General features: G+C 45.5%; 2 protein-coding genes across 3 annotated transcripts; one reads left to right on the plus strand and one right to left on the minus strand.

Moving 5' to 3' along the window:
• Nucleotides 1-484: 484 nt before the first annotated feature.
• LOC135919752 (protein FAM98A-like) lies at nucleotides 485-15,440 on the minus strand. Of its 2 annotated transcripts, none has more exons than XM_065453629.1 (10): nucleotides 15,282-15,440; nucleotides 13,349-13,494; nucleotides 12,531-12,587; nucleotides 12,258-12,335; nucleotides 11,591-11,670; nucleotides 10,063-10,173; nucleotides 9,314-9,511; nucleotides 8,668-8,767; nucleotides 6,231-6,404; nucleotides 485-1,443 (listed from the first exon to the last, which is right to left on the minus strand). In XM_065453629.1, the coding sequence occupies exons 1-10, from the start codon at nucleotides 15,317-15,319 to the stop codon at nucleotides 1,088-1,090; spliced, it is 1,338 nt and encodes a 445-aa protein (XP_065309701.1). In that variant the 5' UTR covers nucleotides 15,320-15,440; the 3' UTR covers nucleotides 485-1,087. The 2 variants fall into 2 exon arrangements, with proteins under 2 accessions (XP_065309701.1, XP_065309700.1); XM_065453628.1 differs by lacking the exon at nucleotides 15,282-15,440 and adding an exon at nucleotides 15,125-15,273.
• A 143-nt stretch (nucleotides 15,441-15,583) lies between these two features.
• Rpn12 (regulatory particle non-ATPase 12) lies at nucleotides 15,584-25,486 on the plus strand. Its single transcript, XM_065453630.2, has 7 exons — nucleotides 15,584-15,740; nucleotides 16,083-16,155; nucleotides 16,590-16,692; nucleotides 16,971-17,064; nucleotides 19,174-19,272; nucleotides 21,251-21,436; nucleotides 25,276-25,486. The coding sequence occupies exons 1-7, from the start codon at nucleotides 15,633-15,635 to the stop codon at nucleotides 25,405-25,407; spliced, it is 795 nt and encodes a 264-aa protein (XP_065309702.1). The 5' UTR covers nucleotides 15,584-15,632; the 3' UTR covers nucleotides 25,408-25,486.
• Nucleotides 25,487-27,450: the final 1,964 nt, after the last annotated feature.

The following is a 27,450-nucleotide window of genomic DNA, read 5'->3' on the forward strand; positions in this document are numbered from 1 at the left end:
AGTTCCTACTGTTTAAAAGCTCGGATGGATTGTAGCAGCAGTTCTTGTTACACCGATGAGGTTGGAGCAGGGCCTTGCCACAGAGCTCAGCAACAGCTCATCAAGATGTGTGCAGTGGATTTGGAATTTTTTACAAAAGCTGTGCTTTATGGTAGCCCAGTGGCTACAGCGTTGTGCTGCTCAGCTCGAGGGTTCGATGCCAGCCACGGCAGCCGCCTTTCGATGGGCGTGGGATGCAAAAACGATTGTGTATACTTGGATTCAGATGCACACTAAAGAACCCCAGGTGGTCAAAATGAATACCGAATCCTCCACTATGGCGTGCCTCATAATCGTATTGTGGCTTTGGTATGTAGAAACCCGAGGATTTTAATTAAATTTAATCGTGCATTACTGTGCTGAATAATATGCACGTGAGGCAGTTAGGTAGAGTTAGGCAGAGTCGCAACCCACAAAGTTGCGACTCTGATAGAACACACAACAGTTTTGTAATGCAAAGTTCCACTGGTCACTTTAATTCACTCACACACTTCACACAAATAGCTTTGGCTGCACACCAGGAACATACAACAAAAACATGCATGCTATTCAATAATTTACGAGTGGCAGGCACATTCTTAAACGGCCTCCCTCCATTTCATTTTCCGCTAGCCGAATGATACATTCACCATGCTCAATTCGTTTCTGCTAGCGCCCCCCCCCCCATCTCTACGCACAGACATTCATTCATTTTTTGTCATAAAGGACTGACTATGCTCAGTTTTACGACCTATTGCAACACGTGCTAGCAGACCTGCATGTGCAATTTCAGCTCCGAGTCTCCAACATCGCTGGAGGTCTCTAAATGCATACACATCTACAGTTTTACACCTCCTCAGTAGACAATTCCTGGGATTGTCTACTGAGGATGTGTATTACAGCAAAGGCTATTACAGCGAAATATTTTTATAATCTTGCATCCGCGCCCCCACGAAAAAAATGGCTCTCAGATTCCAAAAACTACGACCGTAATGTATCGGTTAGACCCCAACTCCCCAGCCATGCTCCCCATAATATGTTGTTCACGTTAACTCGAAGTGTCGCATGATCATCTGTCGTACTGTCTTCCTCCTCCCCGGCCTCCCCTTCCCCCTCTGTAGCCTCCTCTCCCTCCCCCGCCACTGTGTCCATCTCTCTGGCCATAGTTATCCTGCTTGTAGCCGCCACCTCCGTAGCCTCCTTGCTGACCGCCTCCATAGCTGTCTTGCTGCCTGTAGCCGCCGCCACCACCGCCACGGTAGCCTCCGTCCCGACCGTGTCCTCCCCTGGAATCTCTCTGGTCCCTCTGGCCATAGCCACCGCCGCCGTAGCCCCCGTCGCCTCGTCCGTCTCCGCCTCTCCTCTGGTCATCCCAGCCGGCACCTTGAACGCGGCCGGTTGAGTAGCTTGTCCCACCTCCGCGGCCTGCAGGAATTTCGTACATAGTCATGAGTGCACTCAGAGGGAATACCAAAATTGTTTTTAAGCATTGATTATTCGTCATCTGTGGGTTCGAATCTGACATGCGAATGAGCATCGTTGAACATTCGCACTGAGCGCTTTCTTGCAGGGCATACATGTGTTTAGCCTCTACAGCCTTGTCAAAGCATTAGGGCTGTTCTTTATCATACTGCTCGAGCAGATACGCTCCAATGCACTGGCAAGTCGGGCAAAGAAACATTGCTGGAAGTTGCTTGCTTTTTTTCACGTTTATTCAGGCGTGCTTCCAACTATACATAGTATTACTACTGTAACACTTGGATCTCCAGTCTCATTGTCACTGATACTTGATACAGTTATGTCAATGGGAGGATATTGGCATTCTCTAGAAGGCCACAGTGAAATGCCAATATAGAACACCAGCAGACTTCTGCAGCTTCGCAGAATCACAACACAATACACAGTGAAGCTGTTAGTGCTTGTTCACACTTGAATGTCTGCTGTTTACACATACTATTTTGTTTGTGTCTTGTTTATGTTTTCAAGTGCTTCTAGTTGCGACAGGTTCACTGCAATATATTTGTGGCTTCTTATGGACTGCAGTAAAACATTGTATCAGGCCAGCTTGTGCATGTCGGCTTTAGACCTGCGCTCGTGCCTGCTTTTTCGGTGCCCATCTTCTGTCCACGTTTCATAGTGTAGTTTTTACTTAAGTTGTTATAGACGTTTACTTTAAATAATTTATGAGTATGTGACCAATTGCTGAACATCTGTATGACCTATTACATCTAAACACAAAATGGGGCAATTGATTCCATAGGGGAACATCACACAAGAAAGCTCTTTGTGGTTCAAGCAAACCCTCACGTTTCTTGCTGCTTCAATAGTGTGTTTGCAAATCAGTACAAACTTACACCTTGGCTCTTCTCGTTTGCTGGACCTTAGTAGCTACAGAACTAGGACAATGGTTTTAACCACGTTTGACTAAACCTGTGGGTGGCATTTCTGCTTCAACCAAATTTCAATGGCATTAGCTCATGCAAGCTGTTCAGTCAGTTGGCACCAACTTAAGTTTAAGCATTGACCAAAATATGGGGCCTTTTTTTTTCCCCAATTGATATGCTTTTTGAGAAACCGGAGAAATAAAGCATTGTTCAGGACCACCAATGTCTACTGAGTAGTAAATCTGAGGAAAGCTTTCATAATCACCATCATTTATTGGACCCTTAAGGACCCTTTACAGGGTATTACATAAGGGGGGGGGGGGCGTCATCATAGACATACACAAGTCAAAGATGTTACAACAAGAATGAATTGAAATAATGCAGGTTAAGTAATGCAGCAAAACAAAATAGGAGTACAGGCGACTTCAAATGCAACAACACTTGGAATGAAAAGAGAAATCGTTCAATTGTAATTTCCAAAATGTGAAAGCAACCACTCTTTAAATTTTTCAGGATCATGCTCCATGGCAATCGCATCTGGGAGTTCATTCCATTCCTGGATTGCTGTGGGTAAAAATGATTTATTGAAGGCAGAAGTTGATCCATACAGGCGCTGTAAACTGAGTGAATTGAACAGGCGTCGTGACGAATGTGCTGGTGGTAGAAGAAGTGATTTGCGCAGATGTTGAAAATGGTAGTACAGCTTGTGGAATAAGCATAGACGTGCCATCTTGCGTCGATAGACTAATGTGGGTAGATTGGGCAATGACTTGATAGTAGTTTTGTAGCATACAGCATGTCACAATACACAATATACAGCAAGCCAGCCATGTCACAATTTTAATGCTTGAATTCCAGGAAACCAGAACTGAAACCACTCGCTAGAAGAAAGCTTGCGAAAACAACAATTTGGAATGTGTTGGGAAACTTGCATTACGCAAGGTTACTGAATGGCCAATCTGCAATTAACATCACATGTGCTCCGAATAGCATATAGAGTAAAACATTGTTAATACGTAGTTAGCGGGGAACGCGGATCAGGGACACACTAAGCGACACACTAATTAACTGACTGGCAGACGGACGGCCAGAAAATAACTACGTTTTAATCCTCACTCAAACACACATGCAGACAAGTTTTATTTACGAGCAGGCAGCAAAAAAATCTGATTTTCACTTGCCACCGTGCCGGCCTGCCAGCCATGATAGTGTCCTCAAATTATGCAACACCACGAGCCAGTTTCTCCGTCAGGCCCCACTTCTGTGCGGACGCCCTCATGAGAGCCATCATCCACTTCCACATCGCCACGGTGACGACGTGGAAGGGCCAAAAGCTACGGGAGCAGGAAACGTGCCATGGCCACCATCTATGGTTTGCGTGCACAACATTTCACCAATTCCGCGCTTGCAGGCACCGAAAAATTTTGTAGATACTGCGCACCAACCGTTCCGCATGCAGTAGGCGACTACGAAAGCAGTCAGCCAATATATTAGGTTCAATGGCGACAGGGTGGGGAATTCATCACGACTGTATTTAAACCAGAATTCCTTATTAAGTGGGTATATATTAACGAAGTTTTACTCTACAAACTATTAGCTACTGATGGCGTTCACTGCCATTATCACAGCGTAACGAGAACTAAATCAAGGTCAAAGCGAAGGAAGGCAGGAATGCAAGGCCATTCCAAGGTTGCCTTTATTAGGCAGCAAGTACAAGATTTTAAATTTTGTATTTAATTATGCGTTTTCTTCTTTTTTGCGAGAGTCTGTGTGCAGTGCATGCGTCTAAGAGTGCTCTGCAAGGCATCGTCCTTTTGCTTTTGATGTGACCTCAGGTAGTCAGGCTTCAGAAAAGCGGCCACACTCGACTTCACCAGTGGAGTTTGGTTTCTCGCTTTCATCTCTATTGTCAGCCATGTGGACAGTTGCCAGTGGCCTCTTTTTGTGTGCTGTATTATGCAGGTGAGAGAAAAAGCCAACGGAGCAGCAGGAGCTTTACGGTACTGTATCAGACACTTCATCACAGCATGTGACTACATTCAAAACTCATGTTTCCGTTGGAAGATGCTGCCCTGCTACATGCAGAGGTTGACAATCTGAGGATCGTAGATAGCATGTCTTTCAGGAATGTGCTTTTCTTTGTGAAGCAGTTTCCACCCACGCTGCTGCAATGGATGAAAGAGACTCGTACCAAAGCTCTTGATGCTTTATAAATAGAGTTTGTAAAGCTACAGGTTTACAGCATTTCTGCAGACATATTGAACAAAGAATGAGCAGACACTCAGTGGACAGCTGTCTGGCAGCTGAGAGGTCCAGATGGGCTGCTAAAGTCCAGCCGAATTTCTGAAGTGATACTGGGTATTTCGTAGACACAGTAAAACCTTGTTAAACCGTACCCGCTTAAACAGTAGTTTCATTTTAAAAGTGGTAAAGTCAAATCCGCGACTCAGCGGCTATTGAACATAATGTGTTTTGTATCCGTATAAACCGTACCAGCTTATTGCGTACGCATTGATTAACACATGGCGGTTCCACTTTCCGTTACGTAATCGCGGCGGAGTGTCGTCTGCATCGGGCAGCCCGGCAGAACAACAAACCTCAGAGATCAGAACAACGGCCTCCAAGCGCCCTGTGCGTTTACGCGTGAAGATACATCAACATCATTTCATCGTCGTGCAAGCTAAGACTCGTGTCATGCTGAAGCTCGGATAAAAAACATCAGCTGCTCAGCATAGAAGAAAAATTGGACATTGTTTGTGCTGTCGAATGTGGCACGAAAAAGTCGGCGATGGCACGCAACAGGGATCCACGGTGTGTGGCATTTGGAATGCGAAGTTGCTTGGCAGCGCTGCTGCGGCTGCAAAACGATGTCGGCTACGAGGTTCGACATTTCGCCATCGTTGCCTCTGTGGTTGCCAGTGTTGCCTAACGACAGTGATGAGGATGACATGGAAAGCGACAGCACGGGCGACTCGGGCCTGACAGTGGCAGCAGCTGTGCATTACGTCAGCCTTATAAATGCAATCGTCGCGACGAGAACAGCACTCCGCAATGAAGAAGGCACCCTGCGACTTCTACAGCGCTACCGGGGCCCATGCAGGGAGAATATGCAATGCCAATGAGGAATCTGCCATGAGAGTGTTTGCTGAGAAGAGGGGGCTGGCTGAAATGCTGGCTTGCAGCTTCAGTTTCAGTTTGAGGCCGCTGTCATTGCTGCTAAGCCACCACGACACCAAACGAGAATAACACTTTTCTCGAGCGAAGTGAATAAATACTGCATGTTTTTGCCCTTTCATCGGACTCTCTCCGAGTTCCGTTTTTGACAGGTAAGTGGGCGATCTCATGCGATTTCGGTTAAGCAGTACACACTTTTTCCGAGCTCCGGCCAACTATGCTTAACGAGGTTTCACTGTGCCACACAACAATGCAGAGTGTGATCAGCAAATTAGCATTGCAAAAAACATGAAAACAGTTTTGCTTGTGTGATAAAACGCTGGGAAATGTCCTCCTTGCAAAATGCCAGAGAAATGGATTTTACTTTAATCAAACATGCACTGAGAATTTGTCAAGGCAAAATCAGCTGCAACGAAATGTTTGAAAAAGTGAGTCCTTGACGTTCATGTGGTGAATCGTAAATCTGTAAAATAAAGCATAATCAAGTTGTCTTTGTGGAGGTATCTTCCAGATTTTGTTTCTCTGAACTTGGCAGGCATGCATTCTTGCAAGCACCGCAATGCTCTCAATTGGCATCGTCTGTTTCGAAGAACGCGTCGTCTGCCCTGCAAGTGCCAGCCCTTGTTACAGTTGTAAAGAAATCGAACAGCTTACCGCCCTGTGGTGCGTCGGAGCGCTTCTGCCAGCTGGGCATCTCGGGAGGCGGTGGCTGCTGCTCCTCTGGACGACCGCCCCGGTCGGGCACCATGCCGATCAGTACCCGGTTCACGGCGCTCTTGGTGTTCTTGCGCACGCCTGCACCGCTTGTCTTCTCCAGCATAGTCAGGTCTGTGGAAAAAAAAATTTACAGTGACAACAAATTCGCCGAAAGAACAAAGAGAATGATGCTGAGAACCACAGGCAGACACCCTGGCAATGCAAATGCATGCCAGCAATAACCTCAGTGACAGCTTTCATACTGAAAAACAAAAAATGTTGTGGGGCTGTACGTGCCAGACCTATGATCTGATTATGAGGCAAGTCAAAGAGAGGAACTCTAGATTAACTCTGATTGCCGGGAGGGGGGGTACTTAACGTGTACTTAAACTTCAGTACACACGTCTTCTCACACTTCACCCTCACTGAAATGTAGCCACCGTGACCAGGATTGAACCCGCAACCTTGAGGTTAGTGGCGCAATGCCATAGCCGCTGGACTACCATGGCCGGTTATACTGAAAAACTGGCGAGCACTAAGAGAACAAGGACAGATGCATAGTGCAACAACGCATGATGCTTAGTTTATTTCAAGGAAGACACTTTTTCACACATGATACACTGTACATAGCAAAAAGAAAGAAACACGTGGCATCCATACATTTTCCTAAAAAACTTATTAGAGGGAACTTTTGGTGTTGTGACTGTTCAGCAACTGTGAAAAGGGCAGGTAGTACATGGACTTGTCTAAATTTCTGCCACGTGCAAACAGCAAAAGCATAGCCCTTCGAGATCCACATCTGTTGTCCAGAGGGTGCCACTACTGGGACACCACCTATCATTTTCTCGAAGATGATCAAAAGTCACAAAGCCATTTCAAGCCACAAGGATGAAGTTTAGGGAAATCCACGTAATACACCCATCATTCCCATGCTGGCTGAACGACCATGCTTGCAACTCCCATAGGCACTACTGCCGCTATAGTTTTCTATAGAGGTTCCTATAGAAAACTATATGATGACATCATGCCTAAGATGATGCTCTTTCAAGAAAGCCGACTTCTTAACATATAGTGACAATGCAGCAGTGCTCACACGTATCTCTGTTAATATCTGCGCCATCCATCGCTTGAATTATCACCTGTCTTCTGCATATCACATGTCTGACAGGTACACGCCCTAGCTTGATCAGTTCCTGTTATCCCCAACGACAGTTTGCATTACCTACAGAGTGGCCAGATATGCGAACATTATTCTTCATTCCATTCAACAGTTTTGACTGCCGACAAAGCCACACTGTATATTCGCTGTCTACAACTGTAGTGATGTCATAATAGTTTTGTACAGCCACGCAAGCCTTGACCTTTCAAGTGCTGTGGCTGAGTATATAGTCGTCAGGCCGCCGATGCACACTTCTGGCCGCACACGAGATAATTCGTAGATGCGAGACACCTGTAAACTGGTTGCGCCATCTACTCGGAAGTTGTCTAAACTAAAATTTTAAGGCAGCTTTTGCTTTTATACGGCAGTGCTACTTGCGTCTTGTGTTTTTCTCGACATAGTGAACTGGCGCAAAGAAAGCCTTCATGTTTACTGAATGACGCATACATTAAAAAACTTATGAACTGTGACTCACAGGACTTCATCAGCATTAATTACACGGTTCCTTGAAGAGGCAATTGTGGCGTCAAAGAGGTCATGTTGCCAGAGCAACATAAATTATTCTTGCTAAAATAATTACTTAGCAAAGTTATCTATTTTCGTTTAATTTGAGATTAAAGGCTTGTAAAACGTTCAGCAACATAGTGCCATTAAATAGCATTTAAATTTATAGCCCGCTTATGTGTTATACTTAGAAAGAAATTGAATTTGTTGTGCTTTGGAAAAAGCCTAGGCCAGAACTTAGCATTGCTAACTCTCCGAGTATGCAACGACTGTAACATCTCCATAGCTGCCACGTGCGTGTCATGGGCGACCTTGCAAACTCTCATTTACCAAAGTGACGTTTGTACACCTTGTCGCTCTTTTGTGATTTCGCGCACACTTTGATGCGATTGCATATGCTCAACAAACGAAGTTTGCCGTTAGACTCTAGTGATAATACTATAAAGAAATGCCTGATCGCTGGTGAGATTGAACGTCTGTCTTCCAGTACCGCAGCCCAATGCTCCAACCATTAGGCCACAACTGCATGCATGCTTCCCTCGCGCTAGTTTCTCACATTATTCCCTCGTGACAGCTAGCTTGACACACAGTGTTAGACTGCACTACCTTTGGAATTGGCCCACATTTTTCATCAGATGGATGCATACAAGGTGCGTGATAATGCTATCTCATTAAATGCACCATACGCTCGGAAGGTTAAACCATCACTGATCCTGGCTGGAGGAGGCTCACCTTCTCTGGCAGCGAGGACATGGCCCACGCTGACATTTGGCTCGGTCTCCATGAGTTTCCGCCTTGGCTGGTATGCCTTCATGATCTTGTCCTCCATGCCCTGCACGATTATTTGACATCGCTGTGGTCCGTGCGCCTGGCAGAATGTTTAGAGTGACGATATGCTAGACGCTTGCCAGTTTGGCCCCTGATGGGAAAATTGGATTACCATGCCTGTACATTTCTTTTGTGCCCTCGGTTCTAAGGTACGCCAGACTCTCAAGGCCAGAAATGAAAAACTTAATACCCTTAAAGGACACTAAAAGAAAATATTAAGCCGAGTTGGATCCATAGCTTGTCTCTCCAGAAGCCTATCGCTGTTTTGGGGGCACCAATGTATAAATCTTTTGTGTAGAAAATTTCTGCCGCAAGTCCGGCTGCCGCTCCTCAATTTGCATCGCCCGCACCATAACTAAGCACATGATGTAATCTTCACAGCACCTCCCTTGACGCTATGTGTGAATCAGCCATTCCTCTCTCAACAAATACATTTATTGTGTGCTGGTATCAGGATTGGCTCACCAAGTCACCACCGTGACTATGCTGTCTCTGGGATTGGCCCGGTTTGCTCGGCCAGACTTTGCTTCATACGGCAAATTGCCCATACCTTGAGGCGCTCAGCCCAGAGGAAGGACTGGATGGTGACGTCGAGACGCTTGATGAGTGTCTCACGTCGCACGCGGTACTCGTCCTGCATCTGCTCCTGCAACTTGGCCAGCGCAAACCACTGCTTCTCCGTGAGGCCGCCGGCGAATAGCGGCTTGCTCATCACTGCGGGGCCTGCCTTCGGGACCAACTCGCGCACCTGCATGCACATGATCAAAGCAGATACGTGGGGTCGATTAACTTTCAGAAACAAAGGAGAGAGCACGCAACAGTGCAAACATGCAGGAAGGGCAGTTGGTTTTAACAACTATGCTGGTTAGCTGAAATGCAAGGAATAGTTTCTCAATGAGATACACTGAGGACTCAAGATGTACAACTTCATTTTTTTTTCTTTTTCGTGAAGCTTGCTTTGTGCCATACTAAATGTTTATGTAGACAAAAGCGTGAAGGCTCTCCTTATGCAGAAATTGCAGTAGTGGCTTCGCAAACTTGTCACACACAAGCCAATCCCTAAACAGTCTGTCCGATACGTTCGTAAATTGGCATTTCTTCGCATCCTCTCGAGCAGCCCTCGTTACAGGGCAGAACCGCAAGAAGTGGTGAATGTTCACTGTAGAAGCAGGAACAGAACACTTAGGGCAGTTCACTGGGTTCAACAAGTGCAAGTTAGGTACATCCTCACTTTTCACAGCAAATGGAGAACTGTCAACTCGTTAAACTGTCGCACTATGCTCATGCTTCATTGCTTACCTTGGACTCGGACTTGGAGAAGAGCTGTGCAGGTGTGATGTTTGGTGGCGGCTTGCCAAAGCCTAGCGTAATCAGCATGCCCTTCATGGCTTTGGCCACAGGTGATTCATCCTGCAGGAAATGAACAAGATATAGTGGCCAAGTACACATTATTACTCGAAACCCTTGAGCTGTTTCACAAATTGTTTAACTACTGTAGTACAAATGAAAGCACGTCCTCTGCTGCTCACAACTGTGGTATTTTGAAGCGACAAAATTATATGCAAGAATGACTTGAGTGAGTTGGAACACTACCAATGAATCCCAAACGTTGCCCTCCCCAGAGTTGTCAAACTGCACACAATGCCATAGCACACGGTGCTGACCTCTTTCATTGAATGTTGGCGACGTGCTTGTGAAAAAAATTTTATTACAGCTTGCTTACAGTCGCAGCTTAGTACAGATACATGGAAAAGGTCAACGATTTGGAGGTCACGGGGCAGCTTTTTCTTTCAACCACTGATTTGCTGGAAATCTCAATGGGAATCTGATTGGAAACCATGGAAATCTCGATCGGCACTGATTGTGGACGTCACCCCACTAGTGCCAATAGCCAAGCCTGCATACTGGAACGTCACCTTCAGAATGTATTCATCACATGAAGCAGCAAATTTGTCACAATTAACCCCTCAACTGCCATGACTAAGTTAAAAAAATTTATGAGAAATGCAGGCATCGACGCACCATAGCATACTTACTGGGTCGACCGCCATCCAATAAAAACCATATAAAAATGTTCTGTTGTTACTCAAATCCCTTAAATGCGTCTCCAATTTAACAGTGTTCCAAATTCAGCTAAACAGTCCTTGATTCTCATCGACCTAGTGGTTCAACTCTGACCAAGGTTCAACTCTAGCTGCTGGCATGGTGGCTGTGGCATCCTGCTGCTGCCCACAGAGGCGAAATGCAAAAATACTCATGTACGATCGCGAGGAAAACTCCATCTGTCAAAGTTAGCTTGAATCTCTCCAGTAAAGTGTCTCTCGAAGTTTATGTGTTGCTTTGGGACATTAAAACCTAATCAATCAATTGAACTGAAAACGAAACACCACCTATGTTCTTTTTGTTGCTTGTCACCGAGTCTGTACATTGAAGCCACATAGGCAATGCAGCAGCCATACGCAATAGCCGTGCTACCCAACGGTAACATGGCTACTGTGTCATGTGGCTTCGATGCAGACGCAGTGACAAGCCCTGCATTCTGAATGTACCGTCATTCTTGAGACCGTGACAAGCTTATGTAATTGGCCCTACCTTTAGTAGTGACACATTCCAACCACTTTCAAGACAATTATTTGACCATCGGAAGGGTCATCATGCACACACCTACAAGGTTATTGTAAGGTCAAAAAAAAAAAGAAAGAAAGAAATAAGAAAAATAGAAGCTGCTGCAGCTTCTCAAAGGCACCCTTGATGAAGAAGTCGGAAGGACTGCACGACATTTGGTTTTCACGTGCATGTAAAAAGGCATTCTGATGCAAAAACTTACCATCTGCACCTGAAGGGCACTGCTGTTCGGGTTCATCACTTTGATCATGCGTGCTGCCTGCAGCTCATCGCACAGAAAGCCTGGAAGGAAATGGCAGCGTTGTTTGACTGAGTCTGCATAGGCTGCCAGAGTTTGCAGACATAAAAATGCACCACTAGCTGCACCACAGGCCAATGTTCCTAACCAATCCTTGGCAATGCTTCCACATGACTCACTTTATTTTCTAGTACTATAAACAACATTTTTGTTTTCTTTTTTTGCAGAGTCAATAGTATATTTGGAATGTTTTGGCAGGATTTGTGGTAACTAAGCTGCATGGAATGGAACATGTCAAGGTGATCTGCAACTCTCCTGAACTGCTCACCGGATGAATTACCACCTTCGCCCTCTCTATACTTTTGCTAATTGTAGGCCCTACTGTAAATCATGATAACTATGTATTCGCAAAAACGAATATGGTTACAGTATCATCATTCACAGGTGCTGCGGTATTCAAATCACAAGATGCTTAAGCTAGGATGTACTATGACTTCTGAGCTTGACACTTCTGCATTGGTGGATTTTATACATGCTCAATATCAACCTGGCAATGAAAGTATAGTATTGTAAACATTTGGTGCGATAGGTGAACTGGACTAGATCACATTGTGGAAGGTGATAAACTCACCAAGGAGCAGCAGCCTGTTTTCTTTTGACACTATCCTCTGGCTCACAGGCCCATCTGTCAATACACTTATTGGACATTCTGCAAGGAAAAAGGATAAGACAAAAAAAAAAAAAAAATGGGGGGATGACATATGCTGCTTCTACAAGAACAGAAAACACACTCACAAAATGACAAATAAGAAATAAATATAAAACAATAGAAAAAATTAATGCAACAAGAATAAGGAAATGCAACAAGAATAAGTACTGAAAGAGGGCCAACTTCAATACTTACGCAGCTCCTTCAGGAAAGCGCTAAGCTCAAGCAAGAATGTGTTCCAGTCGTCAACATCTGTAATGAGAGCACCAAAAGTTGTGGTTCTTGCATTTCAAGGTATTGACTAATTACAAGAATTACATGCTCATCACAACAAAGTTGCATCTAACAAAAAATACCTTAGTCACTTCTGACAGTCGTTATAAGCACATATATTTTATAGACGCTAACATCAGTGACAAACAGTTTAAATGAACTTTATTATATCCAATAATTTGCTATACCTGTGTTAAACTGTATGCTTCAATCGTCGCAGTAAGACCAATCCTAACTGCACCTAACAATTTACAGGATCATTCACTCTACAGGATAACACCGTGCTTGCCAACCTGTGAACATACAAATTTGTTAGAATCTTGCAGACATGACAACGAAGGGAAGGAGGGGGGGGGGGGGCAGCTTTTTTTTTGTGTGTGTGGGGATAAATACAGACATTACTAACAGTGCTTTATGTGTAAACGCAGCCCACAAGAAGCAGCAGCAGAGTGACTTATTCAGTGACTCCACTGTTGCCGATTTCGCCTTCAGGAACTGGTGTGAATGAACTTGCTCAAAGCAGGTACCCCTCTAATGTCCGTTCACTGACACACAAGGGTATGGTAGCGCGAAAGAGACCCAATCACATGGGAGGGTACAAACAACAAACGCTAAACTCACATTGTTTATAAACTGGCACGAGCCGCAGAGCACATGCGCGAAAACAGGGTTATCAGCGGTGTCTGCACGTGCGCGTCGAACTAGTGTTACACGTGCGAGTGCTAGCTCTAAAGGCACACCTGTGATGGCGTTGACGTGGTCCTCCAGGTTGCAGAGGGATTTGATCTCGGTCGATAGCCAGGCCACGAGCCCCGTGAACTTGACCGACTTGGCATCTTCAATCTCCTTCGCAAACAGCTCATCGTTGACCAAGGGACCATCATACCTGAATCACAAACACCCAAAGGCAAGCAAAAGAGGGACAGAAAACAAAAAAATTTGAAGACTTGCACTTCTGAGAAAGAAATAGCCCCAACCTAATGAAAGCTACAAGTACTATAAACAAAAAAATCTTAAGCAATAATCTCCCAGTGTTGGCTAACCATAGTGCCACGCCTCAATGAGTCACATGGCTTTCGCAAAGGTCTTAACCATGTAATAGCAGTAATAGTAAGTGAACTTGAATGTGAGAAGGAACTGCCACGCAAGTATTTCTTAAGAAAGGGTGCCTTTCCAGTGTGGCGCCTACAATCCCCAGAAGGACTGTCAAGAAATCTTCCTACTTCCACACATTGTTTCACAGCTTTTTTTTTTAAAACATATATATTGTGATGTAGTGATTAAAGCGATCTTGACTATATTTACCATAATGACATGTTTGTTGACTATAGCAATATGTGACTATAGTTTTATCTGGTTACTTTAATGATAGAATCTCTAACTGTGTCTTTGTGCTGCTGTGAACACTTGTAAGGGGGGCTGTGGGTGCATCAAGCTGCCGAATGGCAGCTTTTATCCATTGTTTTTCTGTCTGCTTGTTCAACCAGACACAATAAAATTATTGATTGATTGATTTGTGCATGGTCTGCATGACAACTTTCTAGCACAGACTCAAAGGCTACCTTTCTGTTTTAAGAGGTGCATAATGACAGGAAGAGGGGTCTGTTTGTGGGTTCTGCGAAAATTCCAGAGGACGAAACAACGGTTCTAGGTTGTCTTAGTCCTCATTTGCCTAACTACAAGAGTCGCGCAGCTGATATTGTTGTTGTCCTGAATGTGCGTCACTTAGAGGTAAACAATTCTAGGACGCAGAAAATAGAGGCAAAATCAACTCAAAACGCTGAATAAATAAAATAAATCTTAGCGTTTTACGTGCCAAAGCCAAACCCTGAAAAAGAAGAAGCAAGAAGAATCAATCCAGCAGAGTAATCGATTATCTTTATAAAATTAGTTAACATGCACTGGGCTACATCACGCTCTCTGCCTTGAGCACTTCAGGCTTACATCTAGCGGCGTTACGAACGAAGCTGGTGGCGCATCGGGCTCAATGATGTAGAAACTAAACTAATCGAAACCGTGACGCACGCCATTACCACAGTGCGTGTCAGTGGTGCGATTGCGGTTCGCACGCTTTTTCTAACACAGAAAAGCTTTCACTACAAACGGACTTTCAGTTTAGGAGCAGCTGCTACAGCTACTGTATAGGTTGCATTTTCTTTTCTTTAAGGGAGCCAATCGGTGACTCCAGCAGCAACGACCGAAAAGCGATACTGCATGCGGTTGGACGCCGGATCAATGACTTTTTGTGATTAACATTTTCTTTTGATACAAGCACAACTTCGACGTCTAACAGGATATTGCGACGCACATCGTGTTAACCAACGTTTATAACCAGGCGCAACAGAAACGCGACGAAGACAATGCTCGCGTAAGCACATCGGGCCGTGCGAGGGTCTCTTTTATTTTCTTTATTTTTTAGTCGGCGCACGATCGAAAGCGTGTGAAACGCACACGCACGAATACATCACAACACAGCCGTTGTTATCCTTAACAACCGAGAGGGAAGTGGAAATTACGAGAGAGAAGAGAGGCGACAGACGGGTGGCGTCAGATGCACGATTGATGTCGGCGTGGATGTGCGCCGGCTCGGCATCGGCAACAGAGCTGGCGTCTCAGCAGCGACGTGCAAGAAAGTGGTGCCGGCAGAGTGTCGTACGAGTAAATGAGACTTGCCTAAGATCCTCCAGAGCCGTCAGAACATGGTCATCCATATCACACGTGGAGAAATACTCCGAAAGTGAAATCGGATCGTAAAACCCACGCTCGTGTTGTGTCGCGTTGACAAGCTCCGGCGTGCTCGGGTTGGATTGGAATGGCTGGAGCTGGTTCAACCTGTTCAATCATGAATCTTCTTTCACTCTATTTTAAGCCAACAAAGTATTTATACAATAAAACATAGCCAAAATTTTTACGTTTTTTGTGCTTAACCTGCAGAAACAACGTATCTTGTAAATTGACTGTTGGTACGAAACAGCTACGTCCACGGCGATGAGCGCGTAGGCCGAATTTGTTATAGCGGCAGACATGGCGCTGTTAGACGAATTGGTCGCAAATTACCAGCTCCTCACGCAGGAATGGAGCAAAAAATCCCCCGACCTCCGGAGATGCGGCGCCTTGTTAGCCATGCTAAAGGTAAGCGTCCTTAGCGTCGTTGTCGCTCGTCACCCGCTATTGTAGGAGGCCTTTCGTGCCGGTAACACTGACAATTAAGCCTAGGCGCTCACAAGCCGGGAAAATGCAATGTCATGACCGCGGTGAAGGCACCGTGCTTGTTCTCTCGTAGTACATATATAAAAAACAAAAGTAGCGGCCACGAAGCGTCCGTGTAAGCGCACGGTTCTCCGTGGTCGGGAATGTCTCCATTCGCTACCCGACGCTCCCGTCGTCTGCGCGTTGTGGTCTGCAGCTTGAGCGTCGGCTGCTGTGCTCAGCGCCTGTACACAACGTGCGTTTCTTCTTGTCATTTCGCTGCAGGTTACGTTGACGCAGCTGCCGTTCTTGCCCACTTCAAACACCGCCGTCACAAAGAAGGAGCTCCTTTTAGCACGTAAGTGTTCTCTGTCTCATTTCGGTTTCATGTAACCGTTTCCTCGCGATGTCAGCTGGCTTCCGTTGTATGTGGCACTTTCGTGAGACGCCGCGGTTTTGTAAAACTATACTTCTGCCTGAACTGCCGTACTCGTCTCGCGGCCGCTGTTCGTTAACGTGGCGTGCTCGTTTTCCTCAGTTGCTGGCGCGTAGATGTGACCACGCGTACTGCAAGTCATCGCACTCTCGTCTTCTAATGAGCAGATGACTGCGGCCACCGCGGTTTGCACGCGGTGGTCCGACCTCTTTCTTAGCGGTTTGGCACGAAACCGTGTCGTGTCCTTTGCGGCGTGCACACGTCGCAGCTGGCACCAGGAATGCTGGCTTCGTCGCTCTGGTTGTGCGTGCGGAGCCGCCCTGACGCCGGTCTTTTGTCGCCTTCTCGTTTTGCAGGAGACATACTCGAAATTGGCGCGCAGTGGAGCGTCATGACGCGGGACATCCCGTCCTTCGAGCGCTACATGGCCCAGTTAAAATGCTACTACCTCGACTACCAGTAAGTTGTCTTGACGTTGGGTTGTATAGTGGCTGTAAACGGCATTCGCCAACGCGATGACCAAGGTTTCGCCAGTAAGAAGAAATAAAAAATAGCAGGATCGCTTAATACCAAAGAAACCTGTTTAGACAAAGCTCTGTATTCATTTGTGCGTAGTTGCTGTAGCTGCGTGATTATCAGTTATTTGGTTGTCAGCAATGGTTCAGGGATTCAGTTATTGACATTGGGCTGTGCATGTTTCTTGGTCTAAGGCTTATGTTCTGATGTTGCCCTTGCAGGAACGACTTGCCCGAGTCTACGTACAAGTACCAGTTGCTCGGCCTCAACCTCCTCTGCCTACTGGCTCAGAACAGGGTGGCCGAATTCCACACGGTGAGCACATTGTCTCCTGCGCATGTGAAACCAGTGTCACCCTTGTGAGCCTAGCCTCATGTGCAGCAAGCAGTGCTTATCTTGTCATAAAGAGGTGCTGTGGGCAAGCATTAATCTAGATTGCTGAATTACTCTTATAGTAACCTCAAAATGCTTGTTTACAAACGTGTTATGCACAACACAATTGGGGGAACTACATTCTCATGCATGTTGTAATGCATTGTAGCTAGCTTCTCCTTTTTCATTACGTGGTTGACTACAATTTTGATCTGTAGCACATAAAGATGGAGCATGAGAGAATGAGACACACACGATTGCTACTCTCTCCATACTTGCACTCCCTCTTCTTACACTGCACTTCAAAATGGTCTATCTGTACCAGCTCTCCGAGTTTTCTGTTTTCCTAGACTTCGATTTACCACTTTGTAACTAAGGTGTGTCACAATTTACTTTAGCTTGGACTTGTTATTTGCTTCTAGCGTGCCTGTAAAGCTGTTTCCACACAATGGACATGATCGCAGACAAATTGCTCTCATGACATATGACACACATTGGGTCACTTTGCTTCTAGCGTTCACATGATAGCGGAAGAAAGCAGCTGACAGTGTGTACGACCTATGCCTGCTGTGTCTTCATTGCATGGGTGACAGTGCAAGCGCGCGAGCTGTCAGAACACTGTTCATTCGTGGCCACAGACCTAACAGTGTAAGCTACGCTTTTGTTGCACTTGTTCCATTTCACCAGGCAGCTTGGAGTGGGTTGAAGACAGTTGCTGCCAGGTGTTACACACATTTGCTTATTCAAGCACATTGGCTTATTTATTTAGATTTCCTAGCTGTTTATGTAGATTAGTTACATTTCTCCATCATAGTTGTGCCGTTGCCGTGGTTGCTTTTGCTGCTGAACTATGGTTACACATGTACTCCGCCTGATATAATAGCGTTATGCATGCTGCTTAGTCAGTCGAAACTTCGTTTTGGAACCACGAGATGCAACGGGTGGATGACAGCTGGGCACACTGCAGTGTTTTACTTTAACAGCACATCGCCTGGGTACCTGTCACGACTTCAAAGCATGGACTCAATGCTTCGAAACCCTGCATGTCACAGCTGTCTAGGTAGGCAACGAAGTGTGTGCAGTGTTGTGGATACGAGACAGTTGCTTCTCTCAATGTTTCTGTTGAAAGGTCCCGTGCTGTTTTAGGTAACTTCAGTGAACAGTATTTCCTCAAGTCATCGTTAAAGTATCCACTTTTTACATGTTTCGGGGACAGACACGTTGTTTGCTGTGTTGATAATCTGGGCGCTTACCGACAAAGCTGTATGTGCTCAGTAGACAACAAAGCAGTCTTGATAGTGAATGAGGTATACTACCTGGTTCGCAAATCTTGCAAATGTGTCATGATGTGCACAAGGAAAGGCGACGACGACGAAGGCACGAGTATGATCGTGCAGTGGCACCAGAAGAAGTCAAGGAAGAGAAGAATCTTCGAAGAGCCTTGTGGCAGGAGCGAGGAATGTGAGAGTGGTGTCATTGTGCGAGAGGAAGCTGAGAGACAGCAGCGGAAGCAGCAACTTGTTGGATGATCAGTCCGGGCTCCTGTCTATGCCTGGCGCTCCTGAGCCTAAGGCTCAATGTCTGAAGCTAGTGTACATCTGCGGGGTGCAAGCAGAGCACAGACCACATCCTCTACAATCCTGGCCTACATTCGTGCCTCGTCTTGCTGCATCGTCTCGCCGCCTGGCTCCAGCTAGGGTATCAGCCCACATGACACCTGTACCATTCCAGCCATGACCTCGTCCAACATTCCATACCGAATCACATGGTGATTAACTACGTAGTTTGCAGACTAATTTGTGACTCTATATACTTAGAGGTGTTCCCAATTCATATTTGGTCCAAGTTATGTCTCATGAAGTCTTATAAAGCTTGTTTGCGTACGTGCAACAGAGAGCATTCGCTTTGCATTTTCTTTTCTCAATCTGTTTGTATTGAACAACTTCACGAACCCACTATGGTGCAAGTATCTACACCGTGACTAAACGAGTCTGCATTGTGTCATGACTGTGGCTTGCCGGAATTCACCCTGCCATTGTCTATTGCACCCAGGAGCTGGAGCTTCTGCCAGCCAAGGAGATCCAGAGCAACGTGTACATCACCCACCCGGTCTCCCTTGAGCAGTTCCTCATGGAGGGCAGCTACAACAAGGTGCAGTATCGCCAGAAGCTGTGCTGCTTTTGGCTTGCTTGCTGCTTAAAGTGTCGTCACCTTAGTTATTAGCTACCCGCCATGATTGCTTAGTGGCTAGGGCATTGGGCTGCTAAGCACGGGCTCGTGGGATCGAATCCCGGCCACGGCGGCCGCATTTCGATGTGGGCAAAAGGCGAAAGCACCAGTGTGCTTTGATTTAGCTGCACGCTAAAGAATTCCAGGTGGCCGAAATTTCCAATGTCCCCCTTTCCAGCATGCCTCATAATCTGACCATAGTTTTGGCACGTAAAATCCCATACTTTAACTTTTTAATTTAGTTATGAGGCCTTTTCTTTTTGTGTGTGTGTGTGGGCTCTACTGTATAGTACATGCTGACCAACTCGCCCAAATTTTTTGTAAGGTTTACAAATTTAAGCTTGTTTTACAATTTCGCAAATGTTGTGTCAGTAATAAAAAGTTATATTCTCGAAAAAGGACTACTCGTAGGTCCCCGGGCCTTCCGTTGGGAGGTTTCACTATTAAATATACCTCTGTTGGAAGTACGATAGTGAGTGAGCAATAGAGGTGTGCCTGCTCTGCACAACTTTGTATGGACAAGCTCCTGAAGCAGGTAAAATTGGCATCAGCAAAGTTGCTGAGTAAGTCAATGTGATCCAAGAACAGGGTGTTGTTCGTCAGCCTTAGACGTTTTGAGTTTTCTGTTCCTTGTTTGCTGCATCTATAAAGGTACAGTATCATTAACATCGTTAAGGTGCAAATGTATGCCTCAGAAGGCAGCTGCTCCGGTCAAGATTTCAAAAACGTCTGTGCTACTCGTTCGTCCCCCACCACCACAGTTCTTAGTGTCGTGTCCGCAGGCTTTTTATCAGTTTTAAAATTTCATAGGTTGGCAGGTATGTGTCTACCGGTTTTAGATTTTAATGTTTAGAAAGCACGTCTTTCTGTCTCCATTGCGAGATTCACGTTTTGGGTCTCAGTCAGTTTTGCTGCAACGCTTGTATTGTCACGTAACTTTTTGTGGCTTATCTTGTCCCCGAACGATAATCATCTTCATTTGCCTGCACACTCTTTAACGCTGTTCTTCCAGTACTTTCATGTCACAAACAGCACGCATGTATCAGCATGACAGGGTTTCTGGCAGGAAAGTAGTCGGTGCAGATCGCTAAATAAAGAGCGTCTGCGCTAGATTGATGACAATTATTGTTTGGGAACAAGGTGAGCCCGAAAGGGTGTAAATGTTTTTTTGTGTGTAACAGCTAGCCCCAAATTTTCGCTCACTGTGGCATCAGATTCATTACATCATCTGAGACCCACTGGACTGGTTTGAACCTTGTAACGATGACCAGTCGAATCTTATTTTTCCTTTAACAGCTGGAGTGAAATGCCCTGTCTTTGTGCTCTCTGGGGTGACAAGAGGCCTCTTTAATATATCGCAGTACCCACAGCCCCACCAAGGCATAATAAAGAGGGAGGGGGTGACCACAATATGAAATCATAGGAAATGTACAGGTAGCAATGTGCATATCAAAAACAAGTGTTAATACTGGACCCCCCCCCCCATTAAGAAAGAAAAATATTGTATTCTGGATTGAAAAAGAAGTAACATTGTGGTGGCTTAGTGGCTGGGGCATTAGACTCCTAGACAGGAGGTGACAAGTATGATTCCCGGCCGGGGCTGCCGCATTTTGATGAGGGCTGAATGCAAAAATACTTGTGTACTTTCGATTTAGGTGTGCGTTAAAGAACCTCGCACGGTCAAAATTAATCCGAAGTTCCTCACTACGGTGTGCCTCATAGTCGGGTCATGGTTTTGGCACTTAAAGCCCCGGAATAAACTTTCTGATTAAAAGCATCACATATAAACAAATAAGCATTGAATTCTGATTTTGCAAAGAAAAAAGAAATTCAAGCAGGGAGAAAAAGACGATGAAGCGATTCCATTAGGGTTACCCCGGTGCCTCTGTGGTGGACGCAGGTGTTCCTGTCGAAGGGTAACGTACCAGCGGCCAGCTACAGCTTCTTCATGGACATCCTGCTGGACACGGTGCGGGACGAGATTGCGCGCTGCATCGAGAAGGCCTACGAACGCATCTCCAGCCCCGAGGTCACTCGCATGCTCTTCCTTGACTCGCCCCAGCAGACCGACGTCTACGCCAGCAAGGTGCCTCCTCACCTCGCTACCACTTTTCTCCCTTTCTTTTTCTTTTTTTTTTTTTTTGCAACGCCTTTACTGTACATGGTTCCAGAGGGAGCGTAGTTGACTGTTTTGTTTCTGTTTGCTGAGCTATGTCATTTAGTTCAAGCAGCAGCCATGCAATGCTGGGAAGCCACAGCGGAACAAAGTTCGCCACAGATAGGTGCTTCTTTTCAAATGATAAATGCTGAGACAACTACTTCCGAAATTTGTCCGTCTTTTTTTTTTTTCTCATGATCATTCGCAGTTGTCAATTCACATGTTTTCTAACAGATGGCACCACTACACTGCACATAGCCAAGGATCCAGCGTTTACTGATGTTCCCGTTTGTGCAATGAGATATTCGTTTCGCCGAGAAGAAATCCAACAACTGCCATAGCTTATAGTGTGTTCAGTTCGTAATAAAGTGGTCCTGGGGTGCCCCAGATGAAGCGGGTTGTTCACGATCGCTGGTGTCTCAATGAGCTTGGCTTCTGTGAATGCAATCTGTGGCTTTCCTCAGCCTTGGTTCATCTTTTTGCGCAAGATGGTGCACCTCCGCACGATATTGCTCCACGCAGGAGTATTGCAGTAACTCCAACGACTGCAGTGTTGCATCACTAAACTCAAAGTTGTGGGTTCCTTGTTGGTCACGGTGGCCTCATTTTGATGAGGATGAAATGCAGAAATGCTCGTGTACTTAGATTTAGGTGCACATTAAAGAATACCAGGTGGTCAAAACTAATCCGGAGTCACCCAGTTTGTCTTACACTGATTCAAAAAGTGGAAGTTTTACCTTAATTTTCTTTAATAGTAATCAACCCCTCATCGCAAAATTAAACACAAGTAGAGTTTTGAAAGACTGCTTTTTGTGTAAACTCCTTTAGAGTTTGTTGTTAGTGTCGCTTGTTTATTAGCTCACTTCCATCTGGCTTCCAAACGTATACGACGTCTGGATACCAACACTAAAACTCTTTGTCTGGCACTTCTCTTGGAGAAGTTGTTTTCACTCACTCCACTCTTCTTTGTTCCCTTGCAAAGGCTTCAACTTGACCCTGACGCTTGTGGAACGTTCCGACTTGGTCCCATGTCGATTCTCTCAGCTTCTGTAGGAACTTTCTCTGCACCTGGCCTTCAATCACTTCATACTTGACATTAGTCATGCCCATTCAAAGTTTCTTCCATCCTTCAAATTGTGCGCTTAATGTTACAGGAGAACGTGATGGCGGCCCAAGAGCCGTGCTGTCGTCTCCACTTGTTTTTGGTAGAAGGGCGAGGGCGGCGAGCTGAGCGGCAGCTGTGGCAACCAGCTTGGCACTGCGCTTGCCAAGCATGGGCTGCGCATCTTTATTTTACTCTGCTTTCACAGCCGGCACTAAGGTGCCGGTTGTGAGTGGTGCTACAATATACATCGAGAATTTCAACACGCTCGTTTCCAAATCTTACCTTCATAGCTTTCCTGTTCATCCACTATGATGGTTTGAACTCTACAAAAATGATTGTGACGTACTACTGAAGTTACTCACAAGCCAACCTGGCTTCCAAAAACTTAGCCACTTATTGCACATGTAGAATTTTTAAATGCCTTCAATACAGTGAACCCTCATTAAACCGTAGTTGGCTGGAGCTTGGAAAGAGTATTTACTAAACGGTAGTGCTGCTTGACCGAAATAGCATGAGATCGCCCACCTACCTGTCAGAAACGGTACTTTCAGATTGCGAAAGGGCAAAAAACATCCAGTGTGTATTCATTTTGCTTGACAAAAGTGTTATTTTCATTTGATGCCGTGGTGGCCTAGGAGCGACGGCATGGGCCTCAAATATTCTTAAGCGGCGAGCCAGCTTTTCCGCCAGCCCCTTATTCTTGGCAAACACTCACATGAGACTGATGTAACGCGCAGCTTCTGCCACTGTCGGGCTTGAATAGCCCATGCTGTCGTTTTCCATGTTGTCCTCATCACTGTCGTTAGGCGACACTTCGGCAATAACAGAGGCAACGATGGCGAAACATCGAACTGTCGAACCTCGTAGCCAACATCTTTTCGCGGTTGCCTGCCAAGCAACTTCTCCTTCGCATTCCAAATGCCACACACTGTAGTCAGTGGTAGATCCCTCTTGTGTGCCAGCGTCGACTTCTTCGCCCCACGTTCAATAGCACAAATGATGTCCTATTTTTTTCTTCTATACTCGGCACCCGTTTTTTTTTTTTTTTTACAAGCTTCGGCAAGACGCGAATCCTAGCTTGCACGACGCGACAACACAGGCCATAACACTTTCTGCCATGTCGCCGAAATGATGTGGCATCACCCTTCATAGCGCCCTCTGCGTTTGCGCTTGGAGGCCGTTTCGATCTCTGAGGCTCATTGTTCTGCTGGGCTGACCTACTGCCATGATTGCCATGATTGCGCGATGAGAAGTGAAAACACTACGTGTTAACCAATACATACGCAATAAGCTGGTACTGTTTATGCAGATACAAAATGCATTATGTTCGATGGCTGCTGACTTAGGGGTTTGACTTTACTTCTTTTTAAACGAAACTACTGTTTAAGTGGGCACGGTTTAACAAGGTTTCACTGTATAGTAAATTACGACAATGAGCAAACTTGAGAGGCTTCAAGCATGCTTGCTCTAGTTGGCATCCTTGTTTTTAGCATTTGCTTCCATAAGTTACCTTTGAGTAGGCTAAACAATTTATGCTGGTAAAGATTGCTTTCTATAGTTGAACAAATAGATTACTACTATATTCGTTACTGAATATATCCTAAATCAACACAAGGCCAACTGCAATGAAAAAAAAAAAGCCGTTTCTCATACGTAAACATGTCTTTGTGCGAAATTTTATGTGTTGAGCTGAAAATATCGGAGGCCATGCAATTTGTCACATCTGGTAACCACCAGGTGCATGCATCATTTGCTTAGGTACAATTTAAAGGCTAATAAGAAAAATAAACCATTACCAGCCCTGCTACTTCGCCAGGATTGCTTCAATAGTACCTATATACAGTAGAACCTGACTGATACGTTTTTCAAGAAACAGCGGGGAAAGAACATAACAGCTAGGAAAATGTAACGATGAGAAAGGCTGCAAATCGCCACAATGTCAGTAACAGCTCTGAATAGTTGCCAGTACGCTTACTAGATGTCTCAACACTCATGTTGTGGCGGGACGACATGTGTGTGTGTGTGCGTGCGTGCATGCGTATGATGTTCTGTGGCAGTGGCCCCTTTCCACTCTTGATGTGCTTTCACCGCATAACACAACTTTATTGTGGCTAAGCTGACTAAACAGAACCGGCGATTATGCAACTCATGTAAGACCTTGCCGGTCCCAAAATAAATGTAGCCCTGAGCTTGGTAGGTTTGGCTCATTGTGCACGGTTTCTGGTAGGTTTTAACCGACACACACTTTCTTTTGGTGTTCGCCAGCTGCCCTGTGCACGTTTTCTCCCGATATGCTTGTGCAGTGCTTGGCTTGTGTAATTTCGGTTGCTTGTTGCAATTTATACACTTATCGCATAAACACAACAAAAGATCCGGGAAATTTGTGGAATGGCGGCATATCGAACAGGAACATAATATGTGGAAGTCAATGGGATTTAGGTCAGGATTATGGAAACGTGACATAGCAGCCAAGAAAATGCAACAGCGAGGAACGTATAAATTGGGTTCCACTGTATTACTATTTATCACCCATTTAGCCAAAGAAAAGCGTTGTTGCAGTTGGTCTTTAGTGCTGTTTTAAATTTGCATGCGTCTATCGGGTATGACAGGAAATGCTCCACGTAACCAAACATCTTGTTTTTTTTTTCTTCCCTTGCATCAGCGAGGGTGGACGGCAACAAACAATGTGTACCAGTTCGGCACGGAAGTGAAGCACACAGAAGACGTCATCTCCACAGAAGACCTGGCGATCCAGGCCATAGGCTACGCCCGTGAACTTGAGATGATTGTCTAGCGGCCGCCACAATTCATATTGCAGTGCTTGTCTGTCGCTTTTTTTTTTTAAGTGTATAAAATGCAAATCTCTCCCTTGGTCTCGTGCGTCTTCATTTGGGCACTGGTGGCTCAACACCAGTTGCCTTGGAGCGGCTGCAAATCTTTAGTTTTCAGGGCATCCAGGCTTTACTTGATTAATTTAAAATTAAATCTAGAGGCCTGGATTTTCTAGGCTATGAGCTGATCTGCTGTAGTACTTTAGTGGTTTTATCATTCCACTGCTGAGCTCAAGGTCGCAGATTCGATCCTTGCCGTAGTGGCCGCATTTCAGTGGGGTTGAAATGCAAAAGTGCTTGCATACTTAGGTGCCTGTTCCACACTACAGTGTGCCTTATTGGACCATGGTTTTGGCAGGTAGAGCCACAGAATTGAGCTGGCCTGCTTGTTGTATGCTTTACCTTTCCTTCTGTTGTCATTGTCACCCATGTAGTAGGTGGTGTCCAAAACCTGACACCTACGACATGTTTCTGGCTCGTCCTATTGCTTCCACAGCGTGCAGCCAGCAAAGGCCGTGGCCATCAAGATCTGCATTTGTTACCCAGAGAGGGATGTTGGACATCACTGGCTATTCCCTCCTGTCCCCCTCCCCCAGCACAGAGTAGCGATGTAGCTTCCTACAAAAATTACTAGAAAGAATTCTGGCATTGTGATTGTTCAGATACCATGAGTGCAATGGGTAGTAAGTGCTACATAGACTTGTTTTGATGCTTGTGCTTCCAGACATTCTTAGGGCGTTATTACGCTTTATCTTTGTGAAGTTTTAAAGCATTTATATTTTAAATGCACGAAGGCATAAGATTCTGTGCACATGCATAATCGTATTTATAACGCAGTATTTTGTTGCATATGATTAACTCGCAAAGTCTCGAGGCCTGAAGGATGAATTTTATGCAAATCCATGTACTGCCTGTTAGGGGTGTGCAAATATTTGAACAACGAATCAAATGATGCCCTGTTTGATTGTCCTTGAATATAATAATCGCCATTTGTAAATATAGTTGCCTTACGTTAGTTAATTCGATCTTGGTGAGACCAACGAAGTTAATCGAATTATCTGGCTGGTCGAGTTAAAGATATAGAAAAAAAAACGTCCAAACACAGCCGATTCATTTGGCAGTGTTTGCCCGATTCTCATGGCTCCGAACGAAACGCGCGCCCGCTTTCTATGTGTCTAAAGCAAAAATCTAACGCGCACCCGATATTTTAGCAATTGGGGAAAATGCTAATATGTGTTGCACAATGGCGGCTGAGTTCCTAAAGACAGCTTTGCCGCACGGTTTCTAAAGTCAGTTTAGCCGCAGTACAACCGTGTTACGCGGTAAAACATGCAAACGACCGCGAGCGCGAGTTGTTTTCGGATCCGATTGCACCGCGGGCAGGCAAGTTGCGGCCCAATTTTCTTGAAAGAGAAAACGAAGGCGCACGTTAGAATCGGTTAGGTACGGTAATCGGGCTTCTCGAGCTACCATTCTTGCATGTAAAATCTTTCTAGGGCAGGCCGGAAACACGTTTTCGACGGGAGATGATGCGCATTCCCCGCAAGCTCTGCCGAGACGTGCTGCTACAATGGGGCCGCTATTCGGGTCACAAAAGATCGGGCGTGCGCATGCCGACTATAATTCGTATTATCGGTGAATTCCCATTTTAGGATAACCGAGGTGTGGGCCCGTAGAAATGCATGGGAGCCGGCCGGGATCGAATAAACCGGAGTACGAGTATTTTTTTCTAATATTTCAAAACATTGACCGTGCGCAGTCAAAGGCAAAATTGGAGCAAAAGTATATGATCAACTTCATTTCTGTGGGCATGGTACAGGCATAAAACATAGCTTGCATAGTGGAGCAGGCTATGTCGCCCAGGGCGACAGACTTACTTTGCCGGCTATAGAGTGAAACAGTCGCACTTCGCGAAGAGCCCTGTGCACGCGAACGAACTGCTTAGTTGTTGCTAATGCTAGATTTGTGCTTTTAATAGACGACGCTCCATAACGTGCATTGTGAGG

Source organism: Dermacentor albipictus, chromosome 7, assembly GCF_038994185.2.
Source record: "Dermacentor albipictus isolate Rhodes 1998 colony chromosome 7, USDA_Dalb.pri_finalv2, whole genome shotgun sequence".
NCBI lineage: Eukaryota > Metazoa > Arthropoda > Arachnida > Ixodida > Ixodidae > Dermacentor > Dermacentor albipictus.

Excerpts from the sequence above, each read along its gene's own strand:
- LOC135919752 (XM_065453628.1), bottom strand. The coding sequence starts at position 15,201 with ATGCCGAGCCGGCGCACATCCACGCCGACATCAATCGTGCATCTGACG. Across the intron at positions 12,336-12,530 it reads CGCTTTCCTGAAGGAGCTGC|AATGTCCAATAAGTGTATTG; the intron begins GTAAGTATTGAA and ends TTTTCCTTGCAG. Across the intron at positions 10,174-11,590 it reads GTGCCCTTCAGGTGCAGATG|GATGAATCACCTGTGGCCAA; the intron begins GTAAGTTTTTGC and ends CATTTCCTGCAG.
- Rpn12 (XM_065453630.2), top strand. The coding sequence starts at position 15,633 with ATGGCGCTGTTAGACGAATTGGTCGCAAATTACCAGCTCCTCACGCAG. Across the intron at positions 16,693-16,970 it reads TGCTACTACCTCGACTACCA|GAACGACTTGCCCGAGTCTA; the intron begins GTAAGTTGTCTT and ends TTGCCCTTGCAG. Across the intron at positions 17,065-19,173 it reads GGGTGGCCGAATTCCACACG|GAGCTGGAGCTTCTGCCAGC; the intron begins GTGAGCACATTG and ends TATTGCACCCAG.